Consider the following 27,352-nt stretch of genomic DNA (forward strand, 5'->3'; position numbering starts at 1 on the left):
GCAGAGGCAGTGTCTTGGCACCTGTTGCACCTGCCTTTCAGCTCTGGAGGTCTGGTGAAAATGGGATTCAAGGGGCCCCAGGATTGGGCTAGCAGGGGGCTGCAGGCCGAGAGGGAGGCGCACCAGCAGAGCGGGGGGTGGGGAGGGGGCGGAGGCCTGCCTGCAGTGTCCTACTTTTGTACATAGAACTGTTCCTTCTCCAGAATCTGCCCTTTCATTTCTCAGCCCCCTGTGAAGAGCAGGCCTGGCGGCAAGTTTTGGGAGGGCTCCTGGTGGCAGGTTGGAGGGGCTCCTGGTGGCAGGATTTCTGGCTCTTGGCAGCGGGTTGGGGCAGGGTGCTGGGACAGTTTGTACAGTGGGGGTGCTGAGAGCTAATGACCCAAACTGTAAACCCTGTGTCTGATGGAAACCACTTCAAGTTGTGGGGTGCTGCAGCACCCCCAGTTCCAGCACCTATCGGTTGGGGGGTTCTTGGCAGCAGGATGGGGGAGCCTGGTGGCAGGTTTTGCAGGGGCTCCTGGCAGCAGGTTAGGGGGGGCTCCTGGCAGCAAGTTTTTGGGGGGCTCCTGGCAGTAAGTGGCGGAGGCTCCTGGTGGCAGGTTTTGGAGCTCCTCGTCCGGATCCTGTGGCCACTGGGACAGGCTTTGTGCAGGGTGGGTGCACGGGTGGCCGTGTGTGGGTCCAAGAGGGCGGCAAGACCTAATTCACCCCCCTGCCCCTCTGCTCCCCTGTAGGTTGCCTGGGCACCCTGCCCCTGCCCCTGGGCTGCAGGGGGAGCAAGCCCCCGAGGACGCCGTCTGCTCCCTGCCGGAGGACGCTGCTAGCGGCCACATCGGGCATCATGCATTCCCTGGACGAGCCCCTTGACCTCAAGATCAGCATCTCCAAGCTGCGGGCAGCACGGGAGAAGCGGACGCTGGGCAGTGCCAAGCACCGGGCCTTGCACCGCGAGCTCAAGACCCAGGATGATGGCGCCGCGGCGATGGGCCCCGGCTCGCCTGGCTCCCTGCCAGCTGGTGAGAGGGGGAGGGGCGTCCAGGGCCCCACCTGGGGGGACCGCCTTCCTGCACCCTCTGATACGGACACCAGGGGGGCGCCACCTGCATGCAGTGGTGAAAGAGTCTTGGGGCATGCTCTGCCCCCTGCTGGCCACCTGCCCCGGGGCTGGACCCACATGGCTGGGGTCCCCCAGGCTGTGCTGGGATCCCTTGGGGCAGGCCATGAGCTGTGGGTCTGGGCACAGGGAGTGAGGAAGCGGGGGGGCGCCGCATCCTGCCCCAGAGGTGGCTGCATTTGCAGTGGTGGGGAAAGGTGCTCAGGGTGGGAATCACTGCTCACCTGCTGGCTTTGTGCCCCCCAGGCCTCCTGCTGCCCTCCAAGTGCCATGACAAACGGGACGCCCGCTTCTCCTCAACACCCCTGCTCGACCTCAGCCTGTCACCCCCGTCCGACCCGGACTCCCCCGGTGGCAGCACCTCGCTGTCCCCTGAGCGGCAGGGCAGCGGGGACCTGCCCATGGCCCCCACCCCTCATGTAAGTGATGTGCTGCGGCGGGGCGGGGGCTGGGGCAGATGGGGGAGCTGCTGGGAACGGGGCTGGGGGCACCGCGGCGGCAGCTCCCTCCCCCAGCTCAGCAGGAAGAGTCTTTTCCAGATGGTTGCCCCTCTGCCCATGGCAGCCCCAGACCTACGGCCCTGGGCCCCGCTGAGCGGGGCTGGGCTGCCAGGGAAGGGAGTGGAGGGGGGAAGGGAATGGGATGGGCTGCGGTGGGAGGGGGGCGGAAAGGGCGGCTCGCCTGGCCTGTGCCTGCCTGGGGATGGGCACCAGGCCCATGTGGGGTGCACAGGTAGCGGTGTGGCAGAGCCTGGGGGAGCTGGCCCCATCTGGGATGCAGGGGGTTGGGTGCAAGGGGGGGGGCTCCTCGCACTGCAGAGCTTTGGGATCCAGCTGTGCAACATCATTCCTGATCCCCAGGGTGGGGCACTTCCACCCCCCCGGCTCCAGCCAATGTCTCTGACCCACCCCAGCCCCCCCGCCCCCCCACGTCCCCTGCCCCAGCTGGTATCTTTGCCCCAGCACCTTTGTTCTCCCCCTGCAGGATTTCCCGTCCCTGCGCTACATCGACGGCCTCCCGAGCTCCTTCCAGTTCTTCCTGCCCCTGGGCTCGGGCGGTGCCCTGCACCTGCCGGCCTCGGCCTTCCTCACCCCGCCCAAGGAGAAGCGCCTCTCCCCGGAGCTGCCCCTGCCGCAGCAGCTGGTGTGTCGCTGGGCCAAGGTGAGGGGGGCAGCTGGGCCCCAGGGGGCTGGGTGGGGGGCTACACCCATGGTCCCAGTCCTGTTTAGGGTAAATCCCCTGACATCTGTGTTCTAGAGGAGGCTGCGAGGGGTGTGCTGTGGGGCGGAGAGGGGCAGCAAGAGGCATGCTGCGGGGCCGGGGGGGGCAGTGCAGGGTGTCCCTCGGGGCAGAGGGGGGCAGCGAGGGGCATCCGTGTGGCAGAGGGCAGCAGCGAGGGGCGTGCCGCGGAGCGGAGGGGGGCAGCGAGGGGTGTGCCACAGGGTGGAGGGGGGCAGCGAGGAGTGTGCTGCGGGGTGGAGGGGGGCAGCGAGGGGCATCCGTGTGGCAGAGGGCAGCAGCGAGGGGCGTGCCGCGGAGTGGAGGGGGGCAGCGAGGGGTGTGCCACAGGGTGGAGGGGGGCAGCGAGGAGTGTGCTGCGGGGCGGAGGGGGGCAGCGAGGGGTGAGGTGCGGGGCAGAGGGGACTGGAGGGGATGGGGCAGAGGGGACTCAAGGGGTGTGCCGTGGGGCTGCGAGGGGCGTGCTGTGCGGTGGAGGGGGGTGGGGCAGAGTGGGTTGTGAGGGGCGTATTGTGCAGTGAAGGGGGGGTGGGGCAGAGGGGGCTGCATGGTGCGTGCCATGGGACAGGTCTTTGGGACACTGCCCCTCCTGGCCATTGGTAGATCTCTATGGGCCACCTTCCCGGACCCAGCGCCCACAGCCTCTGGGGCCGGCCACAGCTATGGTAGGTCTGGGCTAGGGAGTGACGGGGCGGGGTGGGTACATCCTGGCCAGTCCTCGGGGGGCCCGAGCCACTTCCCACTTGATCCCTCCTGCCGTGCATCAAAACACCCACCCCTCCCCCAGCCGGGCCCCCTGCAGCCACCCCTCCCCCAGCCAGACCCAGTGGGGCTCCCCCTGCAGCCGCCATCTGACCCAACCCTGCCCCCGCGCAGTGTAACCAGCTCTTCGACCTGCTCCAAGACCTGGTGGATCACGTCAACGACTTTCACGTCAAGCCAGAGAAGGATGCGGGTTACTGCTGCCATTGGGAGGGCTGCGCACGCCATGGCCGGGGCTTCAATGCCAGGTGGGGGCCGGGGACGGTGAGGCGGGGACAGCGAGCTGCGGGGAGGGAGGGAGATGCGGCGCGGGACCTCGAGACTGAGGGGCGGGAAGAGGAAGGAGAAATTCAGGCAGATTGCAGCTTCCAGCGAACCATGTGTGTCAGTTACACCAACAACTGTTAGTGACACACTGGCTGGTTACGGGGAAGGGATGGGGTGGGATTGGGGCTGAGAGGTTATGGGGCAGGAATGGGGCGGATTGGGGCTGGGTGGGTATGGGTTGGGATGGGGATCCGGGCTGTGTTGTTACAGGGCGGGGAGATCAGGGCTGGGTGGTTAAAGGGCAGAGACTGGGGGGTTGGTGCGGGGCAGTTACAGGGTTATGGGGCAGGGATGGGAGGATCTGGGTGGGGATGGTTATGGGGCAGGATGGGGATTCAGTGGGGGGGCAGGAGCAGATCTGGGCTCTGCGCCGATTGCCGGGTATGACAAGTCTGTGTCCTCTCTGAGCTGGGGACAGTTCCTGGCCCCCCCGGGGCAGCTGTGGCGATTTGTGTGTCCTGTGACGTGGGGGGGAGGAGGGCAGCTGTTCTGTCAACTCCCTGGGTTCCCATGGCAGCTGCAGCCCCACAGCATCCTGCCGGGCTGGCTCACCCCAGCCAGCTCCCCCTCTCCCTGGAGCACCGTGCTGGGCTGGCTCACCCCAGCTGGGTTCCCTTCTCCCTGGGGTAGGTACAAGATGCTGATCCACATTCGCACCCACACCAATGAGAAGCCTCATCGCTGCCCAACCTGCAACAAGAGCTTCTCCAGGCTGGAAAATCTTAAAATCCACAACCGCTCCCACACAGGTCAGTGTCGGGGATGGGGGGCTTGGGTGTCATCCCCTCGCACACAGTTCAGTGTCAAGGCAGCCCATGGCCTGGCGGCGGTGGCCCCTTGGCACACCAGGTCAGGCAGCCTCTGGCCTGGCAGCAGAGGCCTGGTGGCATGCTGGGTCAGGCAGCCTGTGGCCCAGCAGCGGAGGCCCCGTGGCATGGTGGGTTGGCCAGCCCATGGCCCAGTGGTGGAGGCCCCTTGGCACACCGGGTCAGGAAGCCTGTGGGCTGGCAGTGGAGGCCCTGTAGCATGCTGGGTCAGGCAGCCTGTGCGAGCACATGACCTGGTGGCGGAGGCCCCCTGGCATGCCACATCAGGCAGCCCATGGCCTGGTGGCAGAGGCCCCATGGCATGCCGGGTCAGGCAGCCCATGGCCTGGTGGCAGAGGCCCCGTGGCATGACGGGTCAGGCAGCCCATGACCCGGTGGCAGAGGCCCCGTGGCATGACGGGTCAGGCAGCCCATGGCCCGGTGGCAGAGGCCCCGTGGCATGCCGGGTCAGGCAGCCCATGGCCTGGTGGCAGAGGCCCCGTGGCATGCCGGGTCAGGCAGCCCATGGCCTGGTGGCAGAGGCCCCGTGGCATGCCGGGTCAGGCAGCCCATGGCCTGGTGGCAGAGGCCCCGTGGCATGCCGGGTCAGGCAGCCCATGGCCAGGTGGCAGAGGCCCCGTGGCATGCCGGGTCAGGCAGCCCATGGCCTGGTGGCAGAGGCCCCGTGGCATGCCGGGTCAGGCAGCCCATGGCCTGGTGGCAGGGGCCCCGTGGCATGCCGGGTCAGGCAGCCCATGGCCTGGTGGCAGGGGCCCCGTGGCATGCCGGGTCAGGCAGCCCATGGCCTGGTGGCAGGGGCCCCGTGGCATGCCGGGTCAGGCAGCCCATGGCCTGGTGGCAGGGGCCCCGTGGCATGCCGGGTCAGGCAGCCCATGGCCTGGTGGCAGGGGCCCCGTGGCATGCCGGGTCAGGCAGCCCATGGCCTGGTGGCAGGGGCCCCGTGGCATGACGGGTCAGGCAGCCCATGGCCTGGCAGCGGAAGTGCTGTGGCACGCTGGGTTAGAATCCTAGAATACCAGGGTTGGAAGGGACCTCAGGAGGGCATCTAGTCCAACCCCCTGCTCAAAGCAGGACCAACCCCAACTAAATCAGCCTGTGGCAGCCCGTGGCCAGGTGGCGGAGGCCCCGTGGCATGCTGGGTCAAGAAGCCTGTGGCTGTTGTGTTCCCCTGCAGGCGAGAAACCCTACATGTGCCCCTACGAGGGCTGCAGCAAGCGCTACTCCAACTCCAGCGACCGCTTCAAGCACACGCGCACCCACTACGTGGACAAGCCCTACTACTGCAAGATGCCCGGCTGCCACAAGCGCTACACGGACCCCAGCTCGCTGCGCAAGCACATCAAGGCCCATGGCCACTTCGTGTCCCACGAGCAGCAGGAGCTGCTCAAACTCCAGCAGCCTCCCAAGACGCCCGTCGCCTCGGCAGAAGTGCCTTATGTCAACGGGGCGCAGCTCATCATCCCCAATCCAGCCGCCCTCTTTGGTGGACACGCACTGCCTGGCCTGGGTGCCTCTTTGCCCATCCCCCTGGCCCCGGGGCCCCTGGACCTCAGCACCCTGGCCTGTGGCGCCGTGGGCTCTGCCGCGCTGCCGGGGCTTCCAAGCCCCCTGCTGTCCCTCAATGGGGCACCACTCAACTTGGCCAAGAACCCCTTGCTGGCATCTCCCTTTGGTGCCGGTGGACTAGGGCTGCCAGTGGTGTCCCTGCTTGCTGGCAAGACGGACATGGAGAAGTGCCAGGTGGGTGACACCAGGGTGGCCAAAGTGGGCAAAGCTCAAGGGCTCGAGAGCCGCAAAGAGTCGTGCGACAGGACTGAGCGGGCCCGGCTCAGGCGTGCTCCGGAGAGCCTGCCGCTGCTGCCCGGCGCGGTGCTGGACCTGTCCACCGGCGTGAGCTCTATGGGCAGCCCCGAGGCCCTGCCGCCTGGCTGGGTGGTGATCCCCCCTGGCTCCGTCTTGCTGAAGCCGGCCGTGGTGAACTGAATGAACGAAGCCCAGACGCAAAACGAGGCGCCACCTTGGCATGGGTCTCGACGGGTGAATCTGCCAGTGGGGTTGGGGGGAATCTGGACCTCCCGCCCCCTTCCCCTGCGACAGCCGCTTGGGTCTCGCTTGGACCCTACACGAAAGAAGAGTTTGACTCTTCTGAGAATAGCAATAATCCCCATCCCAGCCCTGCGGCCGGCCCGCATCACCGGCCCAGTGCAGGCAGCTCCAGAGGCCTCTTCATGGGACCCCCCAGATAGCTAACTGCCCCCTCCCTGAGCCAGCCACACCCTAAAGCCTCTTGCTGGCTCTCCGAGGTGCCAACACCGGCCCAGGACACAGCAGGAGTGGGCTCATGGCTCTGGCAGGCGCCAGGCTGGGGCACCAGGGTCGATTGTGGCAGCAGAGCAAGTGCTGGAAAGGGACGACTGCGGAGGGACCAGAGCCAGGCCGTGGCCTTGGTGGCAATGGGGTCGTGGAGCTGGATCGGGGCCCTAGGGCTGGCCTGGTGTACCATCACCCCATCTCTCCCTGGGGGCTGCCTGCCTCAGGCAGCGGCAGGCGCTGTTATTTATTTATCTCACCCAACCCTCGCTCTGACCGGTCCCCGATTGGGCCCTTGTTCCTGGTGCTGACCAGGTGCCCCCTGCCTGAGGCCTGAGCCACGCAGCCACCTGCCTTGGGATCCCAACACAGTCCCATGCCCACTCCCCAGTCAGTGCCAGGTGCTCATGCCCTTGTGCCCTCTGCTGGTGGTGTGGGCGATGATGGCGTCCATGCAGCCTGGTAGCTGGGTGGGTGTGAGCGATCCCAGAGGAAGGGCCCATTGACCCCCCTGTCCAGCCTGTGGTTCCTGGGGGCCGTGTCCCCTGGCCCCTGCAGCAGAGCTGGCCCCCTGGCACTGGCCACGCTATCTGGCCATCACACGTGGCCTGGCAGGGAGGACGGTGCCAGCAGAACCCACAGACACGGGTATGATTCCCCACCCTTGAGCCCCATGACACAGGCAGCCCTGGGCACCTTCCTCTCTGGCTCGGGGTAAGCGCCCCCCTCCCCCCCCTAGGACTGGCACTGCCATGGGGCTGGGCTAGCGGGCTCCCTCCACTCCAGCTCCGGTTCCCGCGCACCGTGGGAGGCTGGCTCATTTCCAGAAACTCCCAAGCAAAGGGCTCTAGCGCCTTGCTCACCCTAACACCTGCCAGTGGGCCTCTCCCATCACCCACCTCCCTGTGCCCATGCCAGCCCGGCCTGCAGCACAGCCAGCACCCTTGGAGCCAAGCAGCGCTGACCCGGGAGCGGCCAGCCCAGCCCAGCCCAGCCACATGGGACCACCAGGAGCCGCTGGAGCGGGGTGTTCCCGTTCTCACCCCCAAGCCGATGGAGCTCCCACCCTGCCCAGTCTGACCCCCCAAGAGCAAGTCAGCCGGGCCCCGAATGCACCCAGCCGTCCCCAGGCCCGTGCGCCAGTGAGGAGGCAGTGCCACTCAGCCGCAGCTGGGCTTGCCCGGTGGAGATGCCGGCGAGACAAGACCACGATGAACTTCTGGACTGCAGCCCCATCGCCCTTCAGCCCTGGGTTGACTGGACTGAGACAGACAGACGGACCCCCAGTCCTGTGGGGAGCCCTGCCCCCGGACCCTCCTCCCCCACCCCCGACAACGCATACTGGCTGAGTATGCCGCTCACCAGCTCCCGTGCCCCTTCCCCAACCTGGGGGAGGGGGGCGGGGGCAAGATTGCCTTCAGCTCTGTTAGTACCTTAGCATGTAACGCAAGTGTGCGTGGCTGGCCGGCGGCGCAGGGCGGGAGCCCCCTTCCTGGCTGTGCACCCTGGCCTGCTGACTGGGAGGCGAGGGCCGGGTCAGTGCTTCAGTTCACACCCTGAGTGGGCAGATGCCTGTAGCCTCCCGCCCCAGCACTGCAGGGAGCCATGGGGTCACCGGCCACAGCCTGGCGCTGCACCTGCCCAGCTGCCAAGGGCTCGTGGTCAGCTGAGTCTCATCAGGCCGGGGGCTGAGCCCCGCCCGCACAAGGCCTGCTGCTGATGCTCCCCAAACTGGTTTCCCCTTTGGCCAGATCACCCTACGGAGCCATTGCCCATCTCCAAGTGACTGGCTCAGCAGCTGCAACCTGCTCCAGCCCATGCCCCTGCCAGTCCAGTCCCAGTCTGACTGCCAGGAGCCCTGGCTAGCCCTGCCCTGGCGCGCTCCACCTCCCCGAGGCGTGGCTGCCAGGCTGCCGGTGGGCACGTGGCCTGGGCAGGCTGTTGCCCTGAGAGCTCCCCTGGGCCCGTCCTTGGCCAGGGGCTGCGGCATGTGCAAGTAGGTGGGACCCCCACTAGCCCTGTCCCCCACACACAGAGTAATGCCCATGGGCTGGTGCAGCCAGCTGTCCCATGTTCTTCTCTGGCTCCCTCGATGGGCCTAGCTGTGCCCCCTGCTGTCGCTGCCCTAGGGGGGCAGGTTGGAGACACCCCAGCCAGCCCTGTGGGCAGCCTGGTGAGCAGCAGGCCCAGTGCCAGGGTGAGACCAAGCGGCTTTGGGTGACAGCCGGATGCCCCTGGGGCACCCGGTCCTGAGGAGGGGCAGCGGGAGGCAGAGCCTGGCCCATCAGAGAACTGTGGTTATGGGTGCCAGCTGCTGGGGCGCATTAGCCCCCCCCCAGCTGGTCTCCTGCCCCCCATGCATCCCGTTGGTTAGAAATCTAATTACACACAGCATAGGGCCACTCTCACTGCCCATGGTGCAGCCTGGTGGGGGGGCTCTGCTACCCCACAGCACTGGGGGCTGATGTGTCTGCCCCTCCCAGCCACGTGGCATCACAGCCCTTGCTCGGTGCGGGGACACAGCTGGTGAGCTGCTGGGGCCCTGCCCTGAGTGAGGGGGCAGCAAGCCAGCCTAAGTTACAGCATTAAATGTGGGGTGGCCAAGGCTGCGGCCTGAGACTACAGCTCCCAGCAGGCACTGCACCCCCCAAGCAGTGCCTACTGGGAATTGTAGTCTCCAGGAGGCACCTGCCCGTAAGGAATAGAGCCACAGCAACGTGCAGATTGGGCTCATGCCATGCGGCCTAGCGGGCTCCTCCCAGCCTGGCAAGGGCCTGGTGTGGTTGCCCCCAGCAGGCAGCAGATCTAGGCAGGGTTGGCCCCTGCATTACATGGGTCTGGAGGTTCAGCTGTGGCCAATGACGGAAGGCGGGTGGGCTGGCTGGCACCACAGAGCTGCACTGAGCCGTTGCGGGTGATGCCCGTGGGCTCAGCCCATCTCTTTAGCTGGCGCTGCCCGGAGAGACCAGCGCAGTATGTACCGTAAGCTATTCTAGACACTCCAGGACCAGCCAGGCTGGCCTACGAACATATAAGCTACATAAATTCTTTAGACTGGTTTAGCACTTTGAGTGGCTGCTCCAGAGCCAGGCTCCTCGGGCACAGCTAGGCCCGGGCATGGCATGGCTGTGCCCACAGGAGCAGGCTCAGGCACTTCTTGAGGACAGGGCATCTCCAAGCAGCCACCACTCATGCCCAGGTCTCCTGGTCTCTCCCCCTCCCCACGCTTGCCCCTCGGACGCTCCCTCCCCGCAGAGGGATTGCTCAGTGCTCGCCCCAAGGGGCCTCCCGGACTACTCCTCCCTTGCAGGAGGAGTCTTGTTGTCTTTTCTGCTGCTCCTGGTACACAAGGGGGTCCTGCGTACCTCTCCCCTGCCCTCAGCAGGACCCCTGCTCTGCTGCCACCCTCCAACCAGGAGACCCCCCCTAGCCAGGGCTCTCGACCCCCTCACTGGCCACATCCTCCACCTCAAAAGCTCCAGTGCAGCTGCTGGAGGGAGGGGCTCTCAGGGTCTGGATGTTACAGCACCCCAGCCCAAGTCTGGCAGGGAGCCAGCCCCCCCCAGAGCCAACTCTTGGGGGGACCTGGCATCATGCTTGCCAGCTCTGGGGCTGCTGAGAAGCCCCTGCCCTCTTGCCCCAGGCTGGGCGAGCAGCATGCCACTCAAAGGGTTAACAGTAGCACAGCATGTGCTTTGTGATAGACTAGGCCTGCCCGGGCCGGTATACGTTTTGTTTTTCGGTCGTCGTCGCACATTCCAGGCTCTCGGTATTTTACCCGTCTCTAAGTGCCTTTCTCTGGTAGTGTACGTTCTTTCTCCTCTCGGCTCCATTGCTGTTAGCATAGCGTTTAACTAAAGAAACAAAGCGAGACGCTCACGACTGCCCCTCTCGGCCTCCGGAGGAGAGGAAGTTTATTAAGAAAACAATAAAGTGAATTGACAAGTTTCCTTGGATGTGTCGGCCTGTGATTGCTTTTCGGTGGCTCCACCCTGCTCAGCACGGCCTAGGGACACCACCCCTGTGAGCACCTCAGCCTCCCACTGGTACCTGCACCTTTAGGTGCCAGCGACGGGCACGGCCTGGGCTGGGAACAGGCGAGGGGTTGCACAGGATCTGCTGGCGATGACAGGCAGTGGGCAGGGCAGGGCTCTGGTGTGGGGATGGGAAGAGCTGGGTTTGAGTCCAGAGCTGCTGGGAGATCTTGGACAAATGGCCATCCATTTCCCTTCTCCCTTGGTGTCTAGCTGGCCCACAAGCTCCTGCCTCCTCCCAGATCTGGCCAGCGCCCAGCGCAACAAGGCCTGCAGGTGCTACCGAAACAGAGAGGGGGAGCCAGGATGCTGCAGCCCCCAGTTTGGGAACCACTGAGCCCTCTGATATGGACATCTCCCCCCCATGTGCCAGAAGGGGCCCCACAGGAGGCAGCCAGGTCAGGCTTAGGGTTTGGGATGAACCTCAATGTTCTCAGGAGTGTCCATCTCTCTGTGCAGCCAGCCCGGGGCAATGAGGAGCGAGTGAGGGAACATCAGAGTCATGTGTGGGCCAGCTGAGTGCCCAGCACACCTGCCCCGCAGGGCCAGGGAGCCGAGAAGGGCTTATGCAAAGCAGCACAGAGGGCAGTGCTATAAAGGCTGTGCGTGTGTGTCATTGTGGTACCGACAGCCCTTAGGAAAGGGAAAATCTACTATGCCAGCTGGGCTCAGGCAGGGTTAGTCCCTCTGGTCAGTTCCCCCGGGGCAGGGCTCTCCCAGCCAGATCTCAGGACTTGGTACAGCTAAACCCACACAGGGTGGGGGCTGCCATCCCCAAGAGCTGCAGGATCGTGCCGCTTTGGGAACATGCCGCCTGCCACCCCCCGGGTGGCCTGGTAGTTACGATGATCAGGAGTGGAAGGAGCACGGGTCTGACAGCTGTCGTGATCAGCGGCTGCCAGAGCTCACCTGGCTGGAGGGGTTTGTGGAACAATGCTGCACCCAGGAAATGCTCCACGCATCTCAGGGTGGCTGAACCCTGGAGTTTACCGGGGAGCCCCCAGAAGCCATGCAGGCTGCTGCCCTCCCCAGTCTGACGGGCCCAGGCAGGTGGTGACAGGCCAGCAGCACAGCGGTTACAGCCTCCTGGGCTCAGCCATTCCCTTTGCTCCTACACTCTAGTTTGGCAAAACCCTCTTAGAAATGGTGAGATCTGGTTCCTGAGCTCCCCGGGCTCAGTCTGGTCCCAAGAGCCCATCTGTGCCTCGCCTTCAGGGCTGCACAGGAGTGGCTGAGAACAGGCAGCTGGGGCCTTCCAAATGGCTGGGCAGAAAATGCGTCACTGCAGCCCCCAAGTGAAACCGGCAGCCTTCTTGCCCTGCTAAACTGCTGGGCTCTTTAGGCTGCCCCTCGCCCCCAGGGAAAGCTGGGCATACAGGGGTCCAGTCAGGTACGGCCAGCTCACACTGACTCTCGGGGGCTCAGCAGCGGGTCTCCTCGCACGGCAGCTTTCCCACGTCCTAGCAGATCTCCGCCCATGTTGTCTGACTCTTCCTCCCCAGCAGACACTGACCTAAGGCCACTGATGGACCTGGCCAGGGAGTGGAAGGGCAGATACATCTCTGAGATGGTGGGAGCAGTCGAAAGTGTCCACCCCCATCACACTGAGCCAGGGGCACACGGAAACCCTGTTTCTAGTGCAGGGGTGGGGAAACTTTTTGGCCCGAGGGCCACATATGATTATGGAAATTGTATGGTGGGCCATGAATGCCCATGAAATTGGGGGTTGGGGTGCAGGAGCAGGTGAGGGCTCCAGCTGGGGGTGTGGGCTCTTGGGTGGGGCCAGAAATAAGGGGTGTGGGGTGCAGGAGGGAGCTCTGGGCTGGGGCAGGGGTGCGGGCTCTGGACTGGGGCTGGGGCTGAGGAGTTTTGGGGTGCAGGAGAGTGCTCCGGCCTAGGATGGAGGGGTTCGGAGGGTGGGAGGAGGATCAGGGCTGGGGCAGGGGGTTGGGAGGAGGTCAGGGGTGCAGGCTCCAGGTGGCACTTACCTCGAGTAGCTCCCGGAAGCAACAGCATGTCCCCCCTCCGGCTCCTACGTGGAGATGCAGCGCCAGCTCTGGGTTCCCAGCCAATGAGAGCTGCAGAGCCAGTGCTTGGGGCGGGGGCATTGTGTGGAGCCCCCTGGCTGCCACTACGTGTAGGAGACGGAGGGGGGACATGCTGCTGCTTTTGGGAGCTGCACGGAGTGGAGCAAGCCCCCGACCCCACTTCCTGGCAGGAACTTGAAGGCCAAATTAAAAGGTCTGATGGGTTGGATGCAACCCGTAGTTTGCCCACCTCTGTTCTAAAGCATGGGGCTCCCAAGGAGGCAGCCAGCTGGCTGCATATAGCACCAGGCATTTCTGGCTCTGCGGCAGGTGGGGACAATTGGACGCCATGTTTCAAGGCGAATGGTCCAGGAAGGAATGGTCCTCCCCCATCTATCTCGTTGCCCAATTGTCCTAGTGCATTATGGGAAGTCCCTGGCCATCCGGTAGTGGATACAGCTGCCCGCAGAGCAATGGGCCAGGCTGTGACCCCCACCCAGCTCCCCCACGGAATCCCCTGATTCCAAACCACACAGAAGAAGCTGCAGAGAGGAGATTTATTGGCTGGCTATAATTTAGAGGGGCTGAGAAGAGGGCATGGGGAGTAGTTACGTCTTTGGCTTCTGCCCCTGTTCTCTTTCATTCTGTCTCTGGGCCTCGATTCGAAGCTCTTCATCCAGCCGCTCCTTGGCTCTCACCACCTGTGGGACAGTGTCTCCAATGAGTCTCACCTACCGCCCAGTCCGCCATACGTGGGCCACGCCTCAGGCCCAGGATAGCCAAGGGACATGGCTGCACTTCACAGGGCAGCCAGGAGGAGGCAGCAGAAACCACCTACGTGACTGGCTAAATTCCCTCTAAGCTGCGCAGCTACCTATTAAGCCCCGTGCAGGGGCTCAGGTGAGGAGAGGTGCCCCTCCCCGCTGGCCCCAGCGTGGACCTGTTGCGGCTGGGGGAGAGGAACCCCTCCCTCAGCCCGGCCCCAGCGTGGACCTGTCTTGGGCACGGGAGGAGCATCTCCCTCAGCCCGGCCCAGGCCCACCAGAGCTGCCACGGCCGGGGAGACATGCCGCTCCCCAGCCCCGAGATCCTGAGGCAAGAGAGGGCTGGGGGGAGTCATCTCTCCCCACCGCAGCCCCAGGGCAGCCTGCACCCCAAACCCATCATCCCTGGCCCCACCCCAGAGCCCCCACCCTCTGCCCCAGCCTTGAGCCCCCTCCCACACGCCAAACCCCTCCCCAGAGCCTGCACCCCCAACCAGAGCCCTCATCCCCCCATGCTGCAACCCTCTACCCCAGCCGTGAATCCCCTCCGACACTCCAAACCCCTTGGCCCCACGCCCATCACATGAGTTATGTGCACCAATATGAAGATGATGTGTCACACATCACCTCCATATTGGTGCACATACAAAAATTAATTCCGCACACGGACGTAAAAAATTAGAGGGAACACTGGTGACTGGCATGGGGGGCTGCTGATACTGGCTCCAGGCCAGGCCCCACCATGCAGCAGCAGAGGGATCTGAGAAAGATGCTGTAGCCCAGGGAAGTTTGCCCCCTCAATCCACATGCTCCAGAGAGCACAGGATGGCAAACGGACGCTGTGCCAGACCCCAGGGAACTCTGCCTTTCTCAGGGTCCAACATGCTGCCATCGGAGACACCCAGGGTCTAGCCTGTGTGACAGGGGGCCCAGAGAGGTGTGGGGGTATGTGGGCAGGGCGTGGGGATGGAGACACCAAGAGGGCACTGCCAGCAGGACGTTCACCCTGGCAAAAACCCCTGAAAAGGTCTGCTTCTGCTCAAAGGGGTAATTAGAGCGCCACAAACAGTGATGACAGTCTTTGAGCCTCCAGCCCCAAGCGCCAGCTCCTAAGAGAGCCAGCCAGCCCCTGAACCTGCGAGGCCAGCCCAATAGCCTGGCACAGAGCAGAACGGATGCCCAGACCCATCCAATGCCCCGCTTACCTTAGACTGCAGGTAAAACGATCCCCCCACTGACTTATCATTCACCTTGAATAAGTGATCGTAGTTCTGCCAAAGGAAACAAGCCAACTGTGAGCTGCCTCTCCCAGCTGCCCCTCGCTCTTCATTTCGGCGCATTGCCAGCTGGCTGTTCTCAGCCATAGTGACAGGTCCCTCCAGGTGACAGCCATGGCAGTGCCTGCGTCCTGAGGAAGAGGGAGCAGCCACCCTCGCTCACTGACACTCCGCCAGCAAGGGCGTGCAAATTTGCTGGGGGGCTGTCATGGGGGGTTGAGTCCAAGCACTTCAGCCCAGAACCTCTCTCCCCTCTGCAGCACTGGAAAGCCCTGATTACAGGGCAAGCCAAGAAGGGTCCCGGGGTAGAGGGGAAGGTGCGAGTGCCTCAGTGCACCATGAGTAACAGACCTGCTGAAGGAAGCTGCTGCACTGAGATCAGAGGTGCCCAGCCCTAACTAGCCACCCACACGCACTCCCTGGAACAAAATATGCCGCCACCCAGCCATTTCCTGCCATAAGAACGTAAGAATGGCCATATTGGATCAGACCAAAGGTCCATCCAACCCAGTATCCTATCGACAGTGGCCAATACCAGGTGTCCCCGAGGGAGTGAACCTAACAAAATATCTAGTGATCTCTCTCCTGCCATCCATCTCCACCCTCTGACAAACAGAGGCTAGGGACACCATTCCTTACCCATCCTGGCTAATAGCCATTAATGGACTTAACCTCCATGAATGTATCCAGTTCTCTTTTAAACCTTGTTATAGTCCTAGCCTTCACAATCTCCTCAGGCAAGGAGTTCCACAGGTTGACTGTGCGCTGAGTGAAGAAGAACTTCCTTTTGTTTGTTTTAAACCTGCTACCCATTAATTTCATTTGGTGGCCCCTAGTTCTTATATTATGGGATCAAGTAAATAACTTTTCCTTATTCACTTTCTCCACACCACTCATGATTTTATAGACCTCTATCATATCCCCCCTTAGTCTCCTCTTTTCCAAGCTGAAAAGTCCTAGTCTCTTTAATCTCTCCTCATATAGGACCCGATCCAAACCCCTAATCATTTTAGTTGCCCTTTTCTGAACCTTTTCTTATGTCAGTATATCTTTTTTGAGATGAGGGGACCACATCTGTATGCAGTATTCAAGATGCGGACGTACCATTATCTATATAAGGGCAATAAGAGATTCTCCATCTTATTCTCTTATCGCTTTTTTAATGATTCCTAACATCCCATTTGCTTTTTTGACCGCCGCTACACACTGCGTGGACGTCTTCAGAGAACTATCCAAGATGACTCCAAGATCTTTCTCCTAATTCGTTGTAGCTAAATTAGCCCCCATCACATTGTTATTTTTTCCAGTGTGCTTTACATTTATCCACATTAAATTTCATTTGCCATTTTGTTGCCCATTCACTTAGTTTTGTGAGATCTTTTTGAAGTTCTTCACAGTCTGCTTTGGTCTGAACTATCTTGAGCAGCTTAGTATCATCTGCAAACTTTGCCACCTCGCCGTTTACCCCTTTCTCCAGATCATTTATGAATAGGTTGAATAGGACTGGTCCTAGGACTGACCCTTGGGGAACACCACTAGTTCCCCCCACTGATCACATCAAAAGTGGTGTCTTAGGCGCTGACTCCGTGGGTGCTCCGGAGCTGGAGCACCCATGGGGAAAATTTGGTGGGTACAGAGCACCCACCGGCAGCTCCCCGTCCCACACCTGGCCCCAGCTCACCTCTGCTCCGTCTCCTCCCCTGAACGCGCTGCCCTGCTCTGCTTTTCTGCCCCCCTCCCCACCCCGGTTTCCCACGAATCAGTTGTTCAAGCGGGAAGCCGGGAAGGGCTGAAAAGGAAGTGGCGGCTTCGCACTCAGGCCCAGGGAGGCGGAGGGGAGCTGGGGTGGGGAGCGGTTCCCCTGCATGCCCCCTGGGTTACTTGCTGCAGCGCGGGTGACCCTCCTTGCACCCCCCCCCGCCCCACCTCACCTCCACTCTGCCTCCTTGGGCCTGAAGCGGAGAAGCAGAGCGGGGCAGAGAGTAACTCAGGGGTGGAGGTGGGGCGGAGGCGAGCTGGGGCTTGACGGGGAGCTGCCGGTGGGTGCTCTGCACCCACCAAATTTTCCCCGTGGGTGCTCCAGCCCTGGAATACCCATGGAGTCGGTGGCCTAGGGCACCACTTTTGGCCGGTTGTTAAATTTAGAAGCCCTTTTAGAACCGGTTGTCCAAATTTAACAATCGGTTCTGGGAACCGGTTCCAGCTCACCACTGGTTACCCCTCTACATTCTGAAAATTTACCGTTTATTCCTACCCTTTGTTCCCTGTCTTTTAACCAGTTCTCAGTCCATGAAAGGATCTTCCCTCTTATCCCATGACAACTTAATTTAAATTAGAGCCTTTGGTGAGGGACCTTGTTAAAGGCTTTCTGGAAATCTAAGGACACTATGTCCACTGCATCCCCCTTGTCCACATGTTTGTTGACCCCCTCAAAGAACTCTAATAGATTAGTAAGACATGATCTCCCTTTACAGAAACTGTGTTGACTTTTGTGCAACAATTTATGTTCTTCTAGGTGTCTGACAATTTTATTCTTTACTATTGTTTCAACTAATTTGCCCGGTACTAACGTTAGACTTACCGGTCTGTAATTGCCAGGATCACCTCTAGAGCCTCTCTTAAATATTGGTGTTACATTAGGTATCTTCCAGTCACTGGGTACAGTAGCTGATTTAAAGGACAGGTTACAAACCATAGTTAATAGTTCCGCAATTTCACATTTGAGTTCTTTCAGAACTCTTGGGTGAATGCCATCTGGTCCCGGTGACTTGTTACCGTTAAGTTTCTCAGTTCCAAAACCTCCTCTAGTGTCACTTCAATCTGTGACAATTCCTCATATTTGTCACCTATAAAAGACGGCTCAGGTTTGGGAATCTCCCTAACATCTTCAGCCGTGAAGACTGAAGCAAGAATTCATTTAGTTTCTCCGCGATGACTTTATCGTCTTTAAGTGCTCCTTTTGTATCTCGATCGTCCAGAGGCCCCACTGGTTGTTTAGCAGGCTTCCTGCTTCTGATGTACTTAAAAAACATTTTGTTATTACCTTTTGAGTTTTTGGCTAGCTGTTCTTCAAACTCCTTTTTTGCTTTTCTTATTACATTTTTACATTTAATTTGGCAGTGTTTGCCAGAGCAAGAACACCAGGCTTCAGCTGGGGAAAAGGGGCTGGCCTCTCAGCAACCTGCTGCCATGCAGGCCTGCCTGCTGGACTGTCCTGCTCCAAGCCATGACTTTACCTTCTGAATTTCCTCTGGGCTGAGCTTGGAGATGTTGAGGATCTGCTGGGCCTCCTGCAGGCTGATCCCTGAGATGCTGGTGGCTGCAGCAGACTGGGGTCCAGCACGTCCCCGCGCATCGGCCGCTGCTCGGTTGGCTGTTCAGAGAGACCCCAAGCTGATCACTCCTCCAGTCACAGCCCGCTCTCCCTGGCGCACCTGGCCACAGCGTTCACAGGAGAGCTTACCTGGGGCTATTGAACATGCAAAGGGAAGTGCTACAGGACCTCTATGGACATAAGGGAACGGGGGTGGGAGCGCAGGGCGTGGCCACATGAGCCAAGGATGCCTGGGTTCAATTCCAGTCTGTCACAGGCTGTGTGTAGCAATGGGGATGATCCTGCCCTCCCTCCCAGAGGATCCCCCTGCTCTCTGTACAGCACTCAGAACTGTCCCCACCAGGGCCACCCAGTAAGCCTGGCCCAATCAGCCACCGAGCAGGGCCCCCAGGAAACACTGGAATCCCAGCCCAGGTCCCCCTCCCTGCTCCCTGCCTGGCAGCAGTTTGTGTTACGAGCCTGGGTCCGTGCAGGTAACACATTACTGAGCAGTTCTCACAAGTGAAGGTGCCAATCCAGGCTGCCTTCCCCAGCCACAGGCTGCAGGGGGAGCTCAGCAGCACAGGCCCGGTGCCCGCCAGCAGAGCCAAGGCTGGGGGTCACCCTCAAGGACAACATGAGGTTTCCATGGATATCCCCCTTGGATGCAAGAGACAAGGCTGGCGACAGTGACTGGTGCTTACCTGCAAATTCCTGCCTGAGCGCCCGAGCGAAGGCCCTGCCCACCACCTGCACCCCCACCACGATGATCTGCGCCAGGTACTTGGCCTGCAGACAAAGCACAAGCAGTCAAATGCCTCCTGCTGACAGGGGCCTACAGAAGGAGCCTTCTGAGTGCGTGTGCCCAGGTTACTCCTCGGAAGGGAATCAGGTAAATAGGGAGATCCAGCAGCTCCCCCTCCCGCGCACAACTCAGGCACTAGTCAGCTTAAAAGCACTCTCCTCCCCCAAAGCATTCACCCTGCCAAAACACCAGCAATCGGTTAGCCCAGCCAGTGACACAACATGGTCCAAAAGAGCGTGGGGCAGATCAGGGACCAATAGGGCCAGTGCCCTGGGACTAGTTAAATCGCTGGCCATGGGAGCCCAGGAAAGGCAGCCAGAGGCGACCCCAATGCTCGCTGGGCACTGGATGCAAAAGGGAAGGGAGGCCGCACAGCTGGCGATGCACAGTGCGGCTCTAGACAAACCCTGCACTGGGGGGCGGGGGGAGACTTCACCAGACCGTGCACCTGAACTCAGAGTAACCCCAGCCTTTGCGCCCAGCAGCCCGGGTGTTCCTGTTACGCAGCGAGCGCCTTCTAGCGGCCAGGCAGCGGCACGTCCCTGCTGGCTGGCTGCAGGGCAAGGCCAGCCCGGCCCTGGGCACCGGAAACGGAGGAGCAGCTAATGCCCCTGCATTAGCATGTGAACGCGACCAGACAGGCCGCTGTACACGGACGCCAGGCGCTGGGCTCACCCCTCCCAGCGGCGGTCAGGAGCCCGGGCAGAGCGGGTCGAGGGCCGCCCGGGCCCCCCTCCCCCGAGCCAGGGGAGTGTTCCCAGCCCCCAGGGCCTCGGCACACGCACGCTCTACCCAGGGCCGCTTGCCATGGACAGAGCGTACCGGGGCGACGGACGGATGGCTCCCTGACCTCGCGCCGCCGGCACCGGGGGGGGGGGGGAGCCCGGCACCGGGGGGGGGGGGGGAGCCCGGCACCGGGGGGGGGGGGAGCCCGGCACCGGGGGGGGGGGGAGCCCGGCACCGGGGGGGGGGAGCCCGGCACCGGGGGGGGGGGGGGGAGCCCGGCACCGGGGGGGGGGGGGGAGCCCGGCACCGGGGGGGGGGGGGAGCCCGGCACCGGGGGGGGGGGGAGCCCGGCACCGGGGGGGGGGGGGAGCCCGGCACCGGGGGGGGGGAGCCCGGCACCGGGGGGGGGAGCCCGGGGGCTGTTCTGGGCCGCCCAGGCTGCTGCCGCTCAGACGGGCCCGGCCGAGCCGCACGGAACCAGCCGCTTTCCGCGGGCCGGGGCCGCCCGGGCTCCCCCCAGCGCCGCGAGGGGCCCCGCGGGCGAGTCCGTGGACCCAACCTCCGGCGCGCGCCGGGCAGAGGGGCCCGGGGCCGGCACCCCGCGGCGGGGCCTGCGCAGGACGGAGCGCGGCTGGGGAGCCCGGCTCGGGGCAGCGACCCCGGCCCCGCTCACCATGTCCCCGGCGCTTCCGGCCTGCAGCAGGCTCCGGCTCAGGGAGCGAAGGGCAGCGGCCCCCGCGGGGGCGCCATAGAGACGGCGCTGGGCGGAGTGTCCCCGCGGCCAGCGAGCGGTAGGTGCCGAGCGCCGCGCGAGAGGGGAGCGCGCCCCCTGGCGGACGGCGGGGAGGCTGCAGCGGGGGCGGGGCTGGGTGCCCCTGTCCCGGGGGCCAGGCCGCTCATCCCCATCGTTGCCCCAGCGCCCCCCGGCCTGACCCCAAGCCACCCTCCGCGGTGCGGGGGGCAGCCGCGCCACGGCCCATCTGCAGCGCTTGGGTTGGGGCTTTGGGTCCTGGCCCGGCCCGAGATCCGCCACGCTCCGCACCCGCGGCCCCTGGGGTGTGTCCCCCCCGGCTGGGACCGGCCACGTGGGCACAGCCATGGGCACAGCCATGGGGGCCCGGCCCCATCGCCCTGGCAGGGAGGACGCGGGGGCAGCAGGGAACTGCCTGAGCTGGCATTTGGCCACGTCCCTGGCACGACCCGCCCCGGCGAGCTGAGTGCCCTGGGATCAACACTGGCTGGGGTGGCCAGGCAGGGAGGCGAGCCTGGAAACCCTGGGCAGGCGCCCCAGCTCTGGGGCAGCCCACCAAGTCAACAGAGTTGGAGACCCCAGAGCTCCCACGTTCGTGACTCCAGCCATGGCTCTGGGGCAGCTTGACAGGTGAAGGACCCCTGAGCCAGACCTCCAGTCCCTTGAATGGCCAATTTCAACATGTTTAGGTTTGGTTCCAAATCACTACAAACCCAGACTTCAAACAATCAGCCAAGGGGGGGGGGGGGGCTTTCGTAGGTTGCCCTTGCTGCCTGCCTTCCACCCAGGCCCGGTGCAATAGCCGTCACGAGAACAACAGGGAGCCAACAGTTACCCTGCGGCAGTGGCAGTTCCCTTCCCCCAGGGCCTAGCATCTGAACTCAATCCTCTCCATGTTTTGGGTCACCTCCATGAGGGCACAGCCTTGCCCGCCCCCGGGCCCAGGCGTAACGCAGCTGCAACTCCCAACCCCTCCCAGGCGGTGCCCGCACCAGGGGCAGCTGTCTCCCGAGCTGCAGGGAGTCCTAGTCCTGAGCTGTGAACACAGCCCCTGCAGGCTCCAAGCGGGCCGGGCCGGAGCGTCAGTGATGTGCCTAGTGGGAGCTGAGAGTGCCCGGCCCTGAAAACTGCTGGCTGCAAGACGATGCGCTGGGCTCAGGGGCTGGGGTGTACCACTGCTGCACCCCTGTATCCCACCAAGGAAAATGGAGGGCTGGCAGAGCCCTGGGAGGCACCTTCCATTGGCCACAACTGTGGTGGTGAGCACTAAGGCTCACCCACAGGAGCACTGGGTCCGAGGGGAGAAGGCACAGTCGGCTGCAGTGGTTCAGGGACTCCCTGCCCACACTGGCTACCTGCATTGGGCTTGGCCCTCCCAGCAGCTGCAGCCCATGAGCTGGGCTGCAAAGACATCCAGATGACGGGCAAGTGGGAGTTGGCCACAGGCCAGCATCAACAGGGAGCTGCGGCACCAGCCAGCCAAGAGGCAGGTGTGAGAATCCATCCCCCACAGCCCTGGAGAAGGAGGAGGCTTTGCCTGCCATGCTGCCTTTCAGGGACTATAGATTTGCTGCCTCCGTTTGTTTGGTTTAAAATATCATTTTTTATTAAAACTCGCGGCGCCGTTTCAGAAGCCCCCTCCCTCCTCTCCACTGGCTTGCTGGCATTTGTCCTCTCCCAGCAGACACCCACTGAGTCCCCACCCCCAGGCTCCCGGGCCTTACAAAGCACAGCCCCAGTCCTGCTCTGGCACTTGGGCTTGCTGGCAAGGCAATGCCCCTTGCGGTGCCAGGCCCTCCAGGAAGGGCTGGGCAGCTGTGGGTCTTGGCTCAGGGTAGCTCAGCTCTGCTCTCTCACCCCAAGAGAACATTCCCCCAGCGCCCAGGCAGGTCACATACTGGGTGACATCACGCACTCTCTGCGAGACACTGCCTAGGTGGGCTAAAGGCTCACACTGTTGGTGAAATATTGCGCAGAGCGAATGTAATGCTGGGGAAGGATGCCAGCCTGGCAGCCCTGGAGCCTGGAGGCGTCCAGACTGGGTATCCCACAAGCAGCAGGGCAAGCATCTGGAGCCCTCGGGTACCGCCCGCCCGAGCTGATGGGGGCGCTGCACTAAATGCCAGGCTCAGAGGGAAATCAGTAATAGTACCTGGAACTTGAGTCCAAGTTGTAACCAAGAGGGCACCACCCACCCGCAGCAGCAGCCTGTGCCCCAAGCCCAGCCTGGGGTAGAGGGGAGGCTCCAGAGGCGTGCCAGTGGGGTTGTAGTGGAAGCTCTGCTGCGGCTGGGCCCAGGCCTGGGCTGGCCGTGCCACACAGGCCGGGCACCCTTGGGTTCCTGAACCACAGTGCTAAGCTCCAGGCCTGTGCCATCCCTGCTCTCTGCCAAGGCTACCCACCAGCGACTCCTGCCCACCCTCCAGACAGGCAGCCCTCGAGGCCAGGGTGTGGTGCCCCTCTTGGGAAGGCTTGTGCTTTGAATGTCTGCCGGAGGGGAAACAGAACAAGTGTGACTTCGCCTTCAGATCTGAACTGAAGAACAATCCCAGGCCAGACCCCTGCACTGGATCGACAGGTGCAGCGGGGCAACAGCCGAACTCAGAGAAGACACTTGGCGTACATTGTGCCGCAGTGATTCCAGCCTCTGGCCCTTGCTCCCCGCAGCCTGAAAGACGTGTGAGGCATGTGCAAGTGCTCTGGAGTAGACTTGTGGAGGTGTTCAAGGCACCTGCAGCCCTGGGTATCAGACCCCTAAAGCCCAGTGTGTTGTGAGCTGGGCTGGCCTGAAGGAGGTGCTGCAGGCCGCGCCTTTGCTTGGGGGCCATGCTCAGTCGGGCTAAAGAGATTGTGTTGCGAGAACAGGGAGGGTTGGTGGCTATGAAAGGCCAGGCTGGGAAGCCCCCAGATCCCACGGTGGCATCCCCAGCTCCCCACGGCCCTCTCTTTCCCCAGCCTTGCAGCCCCCAGGGTGGCTCTGTCCTTGCCCGCAGTGGTTACCACCACAGTGCCATCGGCTGGGGCCCAAGCACAATGTGAACATCAGCCAACCGACGAGCAGCTCTGCTCGAGGATGGGTGATTTGAGGTGCCCAGAGGAGCCTGCTGGTCCAACGGGCAGAGGGTATAAACTGGCCGAAGCCACGGCCAGCACGGCCAGCCCTGGCCCGGCAGCACCGCGGTCAGCAGAGTGTCCATAGCCCTCCCAGACCCCACACGGAGAGGAGGGTGCAGCCTGGCGAAGCTGGCAGGATCTGGCTCACTCAGTCCATTAGCCCTTAGGTAACAAGGCAGAGCCTGGCGCAGAGCCGGCTTCCCGGGCTCTTTGGGAAAGGGCCTGGGCTGGGCCTGAGGCCCTCCAGGGAGATCGGTGCTGGATTGGGGAGCGGCGAAGCCCTGGGGTGTGGGCACAGTCCAGCAAAAAGCAAGGCCTCAGTGTGGGGGCTGTGAAGGCCAGGCAGGGAGGTGGGGAGCCAGCAGCATTGGCATGGAGGAGATTGCGGTCCCAGGAAACAGGAGTCACCCCTCCAGAGCTAGTCCTACAAAGAAAGAGATGGAGTGAGCGGGAGCCCGGGCAGGGTGCCTAGCACAGGGGTGTGATCACTGGACATGCTGCCCTCTCCAGATCCCCCCACGTCTCGGGCAGGGCACCTGGCACAGGGGTGTGATCACCAGGCATACTGTCCTCTTGGGATTCCACCCCCCGTCTCGGGCAGAGCTCCTGGCAGAGGGGTGTGATTGCTCTGTGCCTCCCCACAGAGCCCTCTGGATATGGAGGGCCATGAGGGTTTCTTCTCAGGGAACCGTCCGTAGCTCCCGCTGTCCAGCTTCCCCCGTGGGGGTGGGGAGCAGGAGGTGGGGTCCAGGCAGCACTGTGGCCCCAGCTCTCCTCCCCTCACAGCCAGTGAACTGAGTGACTGGCTCCTGCCCCCCACCCCCAGGGAAGCGTGTCGCAACACCCCCCTGTCACCCCCAGAGCAGGCCCCCTGGCCCTACCCATTCCGCTTCATCCACCCCTTCGAAGGATTCCTGCGGCAGGGGGTCGTCCCGGTTACCCAACTTGGCCACCATCGCGCTCAGCAGCTGTGGGGAGAAGGGCAGAGCATCGGTGCTGTCCTGCAATGGGACCCAGGGGGCCTTCCCAGCGCTCACTGGCCCCATGGTGTCTGCTACTGGCAGCCGGGTGGTGGAATACAGGCACTGCAGTCCCGCTCCCCTGCCCCAGGCACAGAATGGAGACTAACTGTCCAGTGGGCACTGTTGTGCCAGATACTCCCCCCTCCCCTGGGAGTTCTGGTGGGTCAGTGTCTGGCAGGAGGCTCCATGGGGCTGATGGGTGGGTTCAGTGCCTGGTGGGGAAGGGGCTCCAGGAGGCTGGCGGGCAGGGTCAGTGCCAGGCGGGGAAGGGGCTCCAGGGGGCTGGTGGGCAGGGTTAGCACCCAGCAGGGAGGGGGCTCTGTGGGGGGGGGGGTCAGTGCCTGGCATGGACAACAGGGTAGGGGGGCACCCAGTAGGGTCAGTGGTCCCCAGCACTGGGCCAGGTCCAGCCTGCAGCTGTGGGGGCAGGGGGCCTGGCTGGGCAGTGCTGGCTGGGGTGGCCAAGCTGAGGTGAGTCAAAGCACACAGATCCCCGGGGCAGCCCACCTCCTCCTTCTTCTGCTCATCAGACTTCTCCTCCAGGTAGACCGAGGCCGGGACGTACTTCCGGGACGGCACATCCTGTGGGGCTGCGCTCACTGGCACAGATGGGTCCAGAGGGAGAGAGCAGCATCAGCACCCACCTCCTCACCCTCTGCCCCCCCTCCCCCGCCCTGGTACCGGCCAGCCCCGAGCTCACCAGCCTTCACAAAGGGCCACCGAAGAACGGCTCCTGCCTGGCCTCCTCCTGTCCCAGAGAGAGACACCAGCCTGGGGTGCGGACCCTGCCTGCCCAGAGCCTGGCAAGGACCCCCAGATCCCTCCCCCTGCCCACCCTGAGCCCAGCAAGGGTTTGCCGGTCTGATCAGCCTCAGCTGGGTCTATGGGTCCTTCTCCCAGTGCCACATAGCTGGGGACACCTCCTCCCCTGAGTGCCCTCACTCCACCCCCCGACGCTGGTGCGTGTGGGGAAGAGGAAGGTGCATGGGACCCACTCTGCACCACCCAGAGGCCAGCCGCCACCTGCGCTGCGCCCGGCGCTCTGGGCCCCTCCGCCTCCCATGGCCCTGCCCTCACCCACCTGGCGTCATGTCCCGGGGCTGCAGGCTGATGGTGCGGTGCTGCCCATCGGTGCCCGCGCACCAGGCCGCGGCGGAGAGGGCTGGCTCCCAGCACACTGCAGTGGCTGGGTAGATGTCGTCCTGGAAATAGTCCTTCTGCACATGGGAGGAAGGCCGGGATTAGGGGCTATGCTGGGTGAAGGGGCTCGGCCTGGCCAGCCCCCTAAGGGAGGGGGCAGGCAGCATGGCAGGGCTCGCTCCTTGGGGCTCAGACTGTCCTGGCCCAGCCCCCCGCGCAGCCCAGGGAGTCCGATGCCACCCACCTTGACTCGCGGGACCCTGAAGGCGACCGGCTCGATGGAGTTCTGCCTCAGGCGCAGAGCCCTGGCAAAGTCCACCTCCCGCACATCGCACTCCGTCTTGGGCAGGAACACAAAGCCCTGGGAAAGCAGAGAGGGAGATGTCAGAGTCCCCCAGGGCCTGGCAGCACCACCCCTTGGGGGCCTGGCCCCTGTGAATCTCACTTCCGGGGCACTGGGGATACCGCCGAGTCCTGCTTTCTTCTTCAGCGAGGGGCAGGGATGGCAACGGGGTGACGGACCCCCAGGAGGCCGTGTTCAGGCAGTGCTGCTGGCTCCCTGGCGCTGCCTACTCAGGGCACAGGATTTGTGCAGGCTCCATGGCCCTCTGCAGAGTTACAAAGCAAAGCGAGAGAGGAAAGGCCTGAACCACCAATGAGATGCAGCCATTTCTGGTGTGGAACGTGGCAGCTGATTAACAGCCCAGGAAAACAGCATGCAAATAAAGAAACCTGACAGTCATTTGACACTGCAGTGGGGCTGAATGGAGGCAGAACATCCTTACCCCAATTGGAACAGGAGCCCAGCCTGGCAACCTGACTCCTGCAAAAAGTGCCATGGGGTAGAACACAAAGGATGGTGCTGTCCCCTGGCCCCACCCTCTCCTCCTGCCTCTCCCCAGAACACTCTCTACAGCACCCTGTGCCACAGGGCTCCTGGTGCAGTCTGGGATGCCTGGGTTGTGAAGGCCAGGTGCCCAAAGCCCACGAGAAAGACCCTGCCCTCATGGGACCGGTCTGTCGGCTGCCTATGTGGGCAACGCTCACCATGCCAGCCCCTGGGGCTCAGCACGAGGAAGGGCAGTTCAGGGGTTCAGAGCCTCCTTTTCTCCCTTCCTGTGCCACGCCCCACACTATGGAAAGCCAAGCCCCCGGGCGCACCTCTAACCTGGTGCCCGCCCATGGACCCCCATGCCCAGAGGGGGATGCGGAGCTCCTGCCCACCGCCGGCCAGCATGCAGTGAGAGGGACGGCTGCAGTCTCCAGCAGCCCGGGGGGCGGCTGCCAACCTGGACTTCGAGGGCGGGGCTGGGGGCACTGCCCAGGAGGCTTCCCCTGCACACACAGGTGGGCAGCTCCACCCGTCTCTGGAGCGGGATTCCTCCTGCACTCGTAGCACTGTGTCCCTGCACTATGCCCCCTGGCACCGCGCGTCCCTCTAGCGGCGGTGGCGGGGAACTGCTGTGCTATAACGCCCCGGCACCCTGGAGATAGTGACTCCCCTGGACGGCCACTAGAGGGCGGCTTTGCACCAGCTATACCAGGGAGCGGAGTGGCGAGTTCCCGGCCCAGGGAAAAGGAAGGGGTGAGGTGGGGATGGATCTGTCTGGGGATGTGGTCCGGTCTCCTGGGGAAGGGGTTACAGGCTGTCCCTGGGATACTGAGGCCTGGGCTGGTCAAGCCCTGGGGAACGTGTGATCGGGGACAGCCCTGCATGGGGACCCATGGGGCGCAGCGGGCTCTGCCAACACTAGGTCCCGGCTGTGCCCGCTCTGCCATGCTCCGATGCAGCGACGTGGC

The 27,352-nt window shown here is 63.3% G+C and overlaps 2 protein-coding genes across 12 annotated transcripts in view; one reads left to right on the forward strand and one right to left on the reverse strand.

The window, feature by feature from the left end:
- Positions 1-10,529, forward strand: part of GLIS2 (GLIS family zinc finger 2) — a 34,447-nt gene extending 23,918 nt beyond the window's left edge. Inside the window, exons 2-7 of the mRNA XM_073362786.1 lie at positions 735-1,016; positions 1,361-1,533; positions 2,099-2,275; positions 3,230-3,363; positions 4,073-4,191; positions 5,444-10,529. Of these exons, the coding sequence (XP_073218887.1) occupies positions 842-1,016; positions 1,361-1,533; positions 2,099-2,275; positions 3,230-3,363; positions 4,073-4,191; positions 5,444-6,252 (1,587 nt within the window). The 5' untranslated portion in view covers positions 735-841 and the 3' untranslated portion in view covers positions 6,253-10,529. The remainder of the gene's footprint in view (positions 1-734; positions 1,017-1,360; positions 1,534-2,098; positions 2,276-3,229; positions 3,364-4,072; positions 4,192-5,443) is intronic.
- A 2,654-nt stretch (positions 10,530-13,183) lies between these two features.
- CORO7 (coronin 7) overlaps positions 13,184-27,352 on the reverse strand; it is a 185,120-nt gene continuing 170,951 nt past the window's right edge. For 2 of the 11 annotated variants that reach the window (XM_073362793.1, XM_073362799.1), the window contains 9 exons: positions 25,797-25,913; positions 25,494-25,629; positions 24,920-25,011; positions 24,272-24,358; positions 18,699-18,783; positions 17,918-18,115; positions 17,263-17,348; positions 14,610-14,675; positions 13,184-13,341 (listed from right to left, as the gene is read on the reverse strand). In XM_073362793.1, the coding sequence (XP_073218894.1) occupies positions 13,249-13,341; positions 14,610-14,675; positions 17,263-17,348; positions 17,918-18,115; positions 18,699-18,783; positions 24,272-24,358; positions 24,920-25,011; positions 25,494-25,629; positions 25,797-25,913 (960 nt within the window). In that variant the 3' untranslated portion in view covers positions 13,184-13,248. Of the gene's footprint in view, positions 13,342-14,609; positions 14,676-14,726; positions 14,813-17,262; positions 17,349-17,917; positions 18,116-18,698; positions 18,784-20,660; positions 23,815-24,271; positions 24,359-24,919; positions 25,012-25,493; positions 25,630-25,796; positions 25,914-27,352 lie in introns of those variants that run through there. The other 9 variants (XM_073362792.1, XM_073362795.1, XM_073362797.1 and 6 more) reach the window with 9 other exon arrangements.

The sequence above is a fragment of the Lepidochelys kempii genome, chromosome 10 (assembly GCF_965140265.1).
Source record: "Lepidochelys kempii isolate rLepKem1 chromosome 10, rLepKem1.hap2, whole genome shotgun sequence".
In the NCBI taxonomy this organism is placed as follows: domain Eukaryota; kingdom Metazoa; phylum Chordata; order Testudines; family Cheloniidae; genus Lepidochelys; species Lepidochelys kempii.